Genomic DNA, 7,649 nt, shown 5'->3' with positions numbered 1-7,649 from the left:
TAACCTTTAATAAAACTTCAGTAACGTTAGAAATTTAATGTAGCTCAATCATCGTGCCCATTTAACTAATGTATATTACATTTCAACTTTGCCCGCTCCATGGGTATATGCTAGTAATCCATAATGGAAGGGCAATATCTGCGAGAAATTGCCAGCAAAGAACTGCCGCCATCCAGGCCAGAATCTCGTGAGAGTGTACAGAGCGAGCACAGTATACATGAAGCAGAAACTGGGTCAACAGCTGATCGACTACGGAGGCCCGTGAGGCACACCGTCGCTTCAAAGATGCTCGATCCCGATGAGTTGGCAGCAGAACAACTCGTGCAAATGGCAAGAAGCCGAGGGGGTTATGCCGCACAAGTGACAATGAGGCATAGGCAGTTCAACGAAGCCTTTGAGCAAGGGCTGCACACCTCACTCCTACAGCAGCCGCTGGGTGATCTCGAAAACGCCTTTGAAAAGTTCAGAGACATCCATGACAACTACAATGTATGTCAGATTGGTCGCTGCTGTAAACCCGGCCCGAGCTGTTGAATGTCGGGAGCATTTCCAGAATATGCTCGGGCTTATCCAAAGCGTCCGCTTTAAATTTGATCAACGGATGAGGCAGGAAGACCTAAACGACAAGCTGAGTCCGTCGGATAGTGTCTCCCAACAAGGCAGCAGCTCATCAAAGACAAGCAGGGTGTCTAGTTACCTAGCGATCGCTTCAGCCAAGAAGGCCGGGCTGACGGAGAAATCCCGTCTGCTCAAGCAACACCAGTCAATGAAAATGAAACTGCAACAAGAAATCGAGGAAGCTGAGCGACAAGCTAAGGTGTCCGACTTGGCGCTGAAGGAGAAGGCCAGACAACTCCAGTTTGAAAGTGAGCGCATGACCTTAGAGGAAGAGCTCCGAGCAGCTGACGCTGAGGAACAGACCTTAGTCAAGCATCTGGACCGTGACAGAGCCCCCGATCCAGTCCTTTCGCCTGTCATCCAAGATCAAGTTAGGGTTCCTGAGAGACAATTTATGCTTAACCCTTTGGTTCCGGAGTTCCATCAACGACAGTACAGCAGTACACCACAACGCCCTCGAGCGTCTCCAGATAGGCGAACGGCTCCTGACGTGAAGACAGTACCTGCTCCATATGAACCAGATTGGCTGATTTCCTTTGAGCCTACCGCCCAGAGATGCGATCCAGCGACCTTGGTTCGAGCTGCCGCTCCAACCACGATGTCGCAGCCTTCCCCAGACGTCGCCAGGATGCCACAGCCAGTACCGGCCGACATGACTTACCGCACTGGCTCAGCCGCCTCAATGTCACAACAAGTGGCCGAGATGGTGTACCGGCCCATGCCAGTGATGATGTCACATCCTGCCGATGATGTCCAAGCCGCCATGCCGCGCCAAGCAGTGCCAGGCACAATGTCCCAACAAGTGACCGGGATGGTGTACCAGCCCAGCCCTGTGATGATGCCTGAGATGATGTCACATCCTGCCGATGTTCAAGCCGCCATGCCGCGCCAAGCAGTGCCAGTCGTGATGTCACAGCCAGCTAAAGTTGCCACGCATCAAAATGTTACGACTACTTCAGGGAATGTCTCAGCACATCCGAATTATGTAATCCCTGCCATTGATACGTCATCAAGCCAAGTGCCAGTAGCAGCTCCTCTCGATATACAGCGACAGCTAATCGATGCCTTGCGTCTTCCCAAGACCGGTCTTCAGAAGTTCGACGGAGAGCCGATGCAGTATTGGGCGTTTATGAATAGTTTTGACAGCCTGGTGCACAGAGCCTGTGTTACAGATGGAGACAAGCTCAACTGCCTGATGGAATACTGCTGTGGTAAAGCTGCCCGAGTAATTCGTCCTTGCGCTTTGATGTCACCATCAGCAGGATATGCCAGAGCTAGGGAGCTGCTGAAGGAGCGATTTGGTGATGAATATACCATTGCGAAGGCTTGGGTGAAGAAGATAGTTGAAGGCCCACCAGTAAAGACCAACTCTGGTGAAGCGCTGCAGGAGTTTACTGACGATGTCCGGGGATGTTACGAAACGTTAAAGGCCATGAATAAATTGGCAGAGGTCAACTCTCAAGACCGGATGGCAGACATCTCAACTAGACTTCCCCTTTATATCCAGTCGAGGTGGAGAAAGGAAGCGCATCGGTCGAAGCTACGGACAAAGTCATATCCAGACTTCAAAGCCTTTGTCACCTTTCTCGAAATGGTGTCTGGCGAAGAAAATGATCCAGTCTTTGGCAAGATACAGGCCAAGGATAGAGTTGAGAAGAAGCGAACCTTCCCACAGAAGAAAACAGGCGTCAGTTTAACAGTGCAAGCGACCGGCAAAGATAATCAGGCGACCAAAGCAGCCAGAAGCAGTCCAGCTAAAATCAAGTCCGTCACCAGCGATGCTAAGCCCGAGACCAAGAAGATGAATTGTCATATATGCAGCCAGAGTCATAAAGTTGCAGCCTGCCCTAAGTTCAAGGCCATGGAACCCACAATACGTCTGGAGGTTGTGAAGGAGAAGCGGTTGTGCTTCAACTGCCTTAACTTCAGCAACCATAGCTACCGTCAATGCCACAGGTCCAGTGACTGCCATGAGAAAGATTGCAAGCTCAAGCACTCTCAACTCCTGCATGCTGCCATGGTAAAGAAGGAACATGCCGCTGTCGCGAAGCCTGCTACTCCTCCAGCCAAGTCAAGACTGATGGCGCAGAGAATTTCGCCTGTGACTCACTGAACAAAGATTCAACACGCATTGCCTTGCCGATTGTCTCAGTCTACGTCAGGGGGAAAGGGCAGCACGAGTTCATCAAGACAGACGCGCTGCTAGACTCCGGCAGCAACAGGACGTTCTGCTCTAAGTCCTTGTTGTCCCAGCTCAAGTTGGAGGGATCAAGAACAGCTCTGTCTTTGGAGACCCTCGGTCAAAGTGCAGCCACAGATGCCATCGAAGAGTGTCTTCAAGTTACGCCGACATCCAGAAAGGCCAAGAAGAGAAGTGTGCTGGACTTGCCCAGGGTGTATGCCATCGACAGCTTCCCAAATAGCATCACAGGACCGAGTCAGTTGGATATCGGCAGATGGCGTCATCTTACGGGAGTATGCGACAACTCTGTCGACGGCAAGGGGGTTTCGCTGCTTATTGGCCAAGATGTCCCACAAGCCATTCTTCCGCTTGAAGTCCGCCGGGGTCGAGATGATGAGCCGTATGCGATCAGAACCAGCCTAGGGTGGACTCTGAACGGTCCAATTGGTGGTCAACCAGCAGACAGTACGGCTGTCTGCTCCTTTATTCAAGCTGGCCTTCCCGAATAGATGAACCATGAACGTGTCTTGGAAGTCCAAGTTGAGCAGTTTTGGAGACTTGACGCCTGCCAGTCTCTTGCAAGTGGCCAGCCCCAGATGTCACAAAATGACAAGAAGGTAGTCGGCATGTGGGACAAGTCAGTCAGCTTGGTGGACGGCCATTACCAGCTCAACATCCCGTTCAAGAAGACGCCTCCCGAACTGCCGGACAACCGTATGATGGCCGAGAAAAGACTCCAGTCTCTGGGCCGAAGATTGAGCAGAGATCCCGCATTGCACGACAAATACAGAAGTGGTATGCAGGATCTGTTGGACAAGGGCTTTGCAGAGCCAGTTCCAGAAGATGAGATGTCGCAACCGGGTAGTGTTTGGTACCTCCCTCACCATAATGTAGTCAATCCCAGTAAGCCGGAAAAGTTCCGTATCGTCTTCGACTGCGCAGCCACATATGCTGGGACTTCTCTGAACGACCAGGTCTTCCAAGGCCCCGACCTGATGAACAAGCTGATTGGTGTTCTGATGAGGTTTCGCGAATGCCCTGTTGCTGTTATGGGATACATCCAGGAGATGTTCCACATGGTCAAGGTCAAACCCGAATTCAGAGACGCATTGCGATTCCTATTTTGGAAGGATGGTGATCCCAAGAAGAAACCTCAAGTCTACAGAATGACGGTTCACCTCTTCGGAGGAGTATGGAGCCCGAGTTGCTGCAGTTACGCCCTGAGACGAACGGCTGAAGACCATAAAGACGAATTTCATCCCGATACCATAGAAACAGTGTTACAGGACTTCTACGCTGACGATTGTCTAAAATCCGTACCCGGTGTTGATGTCGCTGTCAAGCTGGTTGAGGAATTGAGAACATTACTTCAACTGGGAGGATTCCGACTCACGAAATGGTCTTCAAACAGCAAAGAGGTCCTCCTGTCCATTCCTGTTGAAGACAGAGCGAAGACCATAAAAGATCTCGACCTGACGTCCGACTCCCTACCAATTGAGAGAGCCCTCGGTGTCCAATGGGACACAGAGACGGACACGTTTGGTCTCAAGATTCACTATAAGGAACCATTCTTCACGAGGCGCGGTCTTCTTAGAATCACCAGCTCTATGTACGACCCCCTGGGATTGGTTTGTCCATTCGTCCTCGAAGCGAAGATGATCTTCCTGACAGAATGCAGATCCGACAAAGGATGGGATGATGAAATGAGCCCCGCCAGCATCAAGAGATGGCAGAGATGGTTGGATGGCCTGCCCAAACTAGAAGAGTTTCAGGTGCCAAGATGTATTCATCCGACCGATTTCGGCGACATCACTGAAGCTAGATTACATCACTTCTCCGATGGATCCGCCGATGCCTATGGTGCTGTGAGTTACCCGAGATTGGTGAACAGTGACGGCGCTGTGCACTGTACGATACTGATGGCGAAATCTAGACTGGCGCCGATGACACCGATGACGATTCCTCGCCTGGAGCTGTCCGCTGCCGTGCTCGCTGTGAAGATGGACAACCTCATACGTCGTGAGATAAGATTGCCCCTGCAAGAGTCGACATTTTGGACGGACAGCACCATCGTTCTCCAATATGTCAAGAACAAAACCAAGCGTTTCCAGACCTTTGTCGCCAACCCTGTAGCCGTAATTCATGATGGTACAAGGCCAAGCCAGTGGCGTTACGTAGGGATAAAGGACAACCCGGCTGATGATGCGTCAAGAGGGCTGAACGCCGAACAGATGTTGTCCGACACCAGATGGCGCCAAGGTCCAGCGTTCCTATGGTTGAGTGAAGACAGTTGGCCAGAAATGCCAGAAGGACAGCCTAACCTGCTTGAGAGGGATCCCGAAGTCAAGAAGGAAGCCAAGTCCTGTGCGGTCGTGACGGTTCCTGTCGATTTCATAGTAAAGCTGTTCAACAGATATTCAAGCTGGCCTCGACTACTCAAAGCAGTGGCGTATCTGTTGAGATTCCTCAAGTGGCTACACAAGAAAAGACCCAAGATGAATGACCGTCTCTCCCCTGAAGAACTAAAGGCAGCAGAACGAGCTATTCTTCGATGTCTCCAGAAAAGGCATTACAGCAACGAGATCAACGCCTTGAGATCAAATGCACGCATCACGAAGCAGAGTTCAATATTTGAACTAGAGCCGTATCTGGACGAAGACCAGCTCCTGAGAGTGACGGGACGTTTAAAGAATGCTTCGATTCCTGACCCAGCCAAGCATCCAGTGATTGTGCCGAGAGATGACCACGTAACAACACTCATCGTACGAGATGCGCACGAGCGGCTTTGCAGGCACTCCGGCAGAGAACACGTTATGGCGAATTTACGGCAGAACTACTGGATTCCACAGGCCCGTCAGCTGGTGAAAAGAGTTCTCAGAGACTGCATTGTTTGCAAAGTGCTTCACGGCAAGCTGGGGCAGCAGAAGATGGCAGATCTCCCGCCTGAACGAGTGACACCATCAAAGTATCCCTACCAGTGTCTGGGTGTTGACGTTTTTGGTCCCTTTTACGTTAAGAGGGGACGTTCTCAAGAGAAGCGCTATGGATGTATGTTTACCTGCCTGTCAATGCGAGCGATTCATCTAGAGAAGCTTTCGTCCATGGACACAGACTCCTTCATCAACGCCCTAATCCGATTCTGTGCAAGACGAGGAGTTCCAAAGCTGATCCGGTCCGACAATGGCACCAACTTTGTCGGCGCAAACCGTGTGCTGCGAGAATCGATTGCCCAGTGGAATGAGAGTCATCGTCTGAAAGAATACTTGCTACAGAACCACATTGATTGGACCTTCAATACCCCTACAGCGTCGAATATGGGCGGTGTCTGGGAGCGCAACATCCGAACTGCCAGGAAGGTGATGAACTCCATACTACAAAAGCAGTCCCTCGATGATGAACGCTTGGATACGATATTTGCCGAAGTTGAAAACGTCGTGAATAGCCGTCCGCTGACTGTCGTCTCCAACGATCCCAAAGACCAACTCCCGCTTACACCGAATGATTTGCTGCGTCCTTTTGGAAAGGGATTCCCGTCGCCAATCGGAACCTTTGGAAAGGCTGACATGTTCGGAAAACGATGGAGACATGTCCAATTCGTCGTCGATCAGTTTTGGAAGAGATGGACCGCTGAATACCTCTCTGCTCTTCAAGTCCGATCAAAGTGGATTGCCGAACAGCCGAATATACGCGTAAACGATTTGGTCTTAGTTCTCGACCAGTCTTTAGCAAGATCTCACTGGCCGTTAGCACGAGTCACCGATACGTTCCCCGAAAAAGACGGATTGGTACGTTCTGTGGAGCTGAAGACAGCCTTTACCGATAAGATGGTGCGGCCGATCAACAAAATCGTTTTGCTGGAGGCAACTGCGGATGATCACAACCAGGATTAACTACGAACATTTTCTGAGTTGGATTAACGTTTTAGTGCACGTTAGTTTTGGACTTGCATTTTGTGTCTTGCATATTTTATACAGGACATCAGCATTCGCATAATTGTGGATTATGTGTGTGACATTCATTTGGACTTGTGTACATGTAGCTAATATTTTGGACTACTCTTTGGACTATTCCATTTGGACTTAATTAATTCTTTTGGGTTATAATTCATGGGAATATTTGGATAGCAGTTACTCTGGGAAACTGTAAGTGTTATATGTTAGGTAAATGCGCCCTCCAAGGTTGCATTTAGGGGGGCCGATGTTGGTACCGATTAGCGGCAAAGTTAAGAAATAGTAGAAATATTCACTTTAGTTTGTTACCACCCCAGTTGGTAACCACGCTGGTCAGTTTCGATAGCAACTCAACCTAATTAGCATATTGCGTGGGTTTTTTCCCCGGCAACTAGGTCATCACCTACGTCATCCGAGATTTGGTATGCGAGGAATGTTGTATGACGTCAATTCAATTATTGTTTATGCATTCTTGGCGTTGGTCTGGGGGTATATAACGTGGGTCCTCTGAGCATTTGGCAGAACCAACCAAGGGAGCTTTCCTGATTGCTGAAGGAAGCAACAAAGTTAAATAGCAAGCCAGCTAGCTAAAGTTTTTGTTTCATGTGGTTTGAATCACCAAGTACATGGAATTTCAAGATGAGGTGTTTATGTACATGCATATCAGAACCGTGATGTGGTTTAGCAAAACAGCCTCAGTCTACGTTACCACGTGCGTTGCAGTCGAGCGGTTCATAGCTGTCTGCAAACCGGCCTTAACGGCAGCTTCAGTTTGTACCAAAAGGAACTCGTATTAGCTATTAGCTAATAACTGAGAAACTTGCTCAGTCTGAGCTTTTTACCCAGCTTGCTCTTGTCTCCAATAGAGAGGAGGCTAAGAGTTATGTAAACTGTCTTAA

The 7,649-nt window shown here is 49.7% G+C and overlaps 1 protein-coding gene across 1 annotated transcript; it reads left to right on the top strand.

Moving 5' to 3' along the window:
• The first annotated feature begins 601 nt into the window (after positions 1 to 601).
• Positions 602 to 6,690, top strand: LOC135484816 (uncharacterized). The gene is made up of 3 exons (XM_064766503.1): positions 602 to 2,600; positions 2,771 to 3,291; positions 3,373 to 6,690. The coding sequence occupies exons 1-3, from the start codon at positions 602 to 604 to the stop codon at positions 6,688 to 6,690; spliced, it is 5,838 nt and encodes a 1,945-aa protein (XP_064622573.1).
• The last annotated feature ends 959 nt before the right edge of the window (positions 6,691 to 7,649 follow it).

The sequence above is a fragment of the Lineus longissimus genome, chromosome 3 (assembly GCF_910592395.1).
Source record: "Lineus longissimus chromosome 3, tnLinLong1.2, whole genome shotgun sequence".
In the NCBI taxonomy this organism is placed as follows: Eukaryota; Metazoa; Nemertea; class Pilidiophora; order Heteronemertea; family Lineidae; genus Lineus; species Lineus longissimus.
This window is presented reverse-complemented; position numbering and strand designations above follow the sequence as displayed.

Bases quoted from the DNA above. Each gene is read 5' to 3' on its own strand.
- LOC135484816 (XM_064766503.1), top strand. From the start codon at position 602: ATGAGGCAGGAAGACCTAAACGACAAGCTGAGTCCGTCGGATAGTGTC. The intron at 2,601-2,770 runs GCAAGCTCAAGC...CGATTGTCTCAG, and splicing joins TGACTGCCATGAGAAAGATT to TCTACGTCAGGGGGAAAGGG. The intron at 3,292-3,372 runs GCTGGCCTTCCC...GACGCCTGCCAG, and splicing joins CTGTCTGCTCCTTTATTCAA to TCTCTTGCAAGTGGCCAGCC.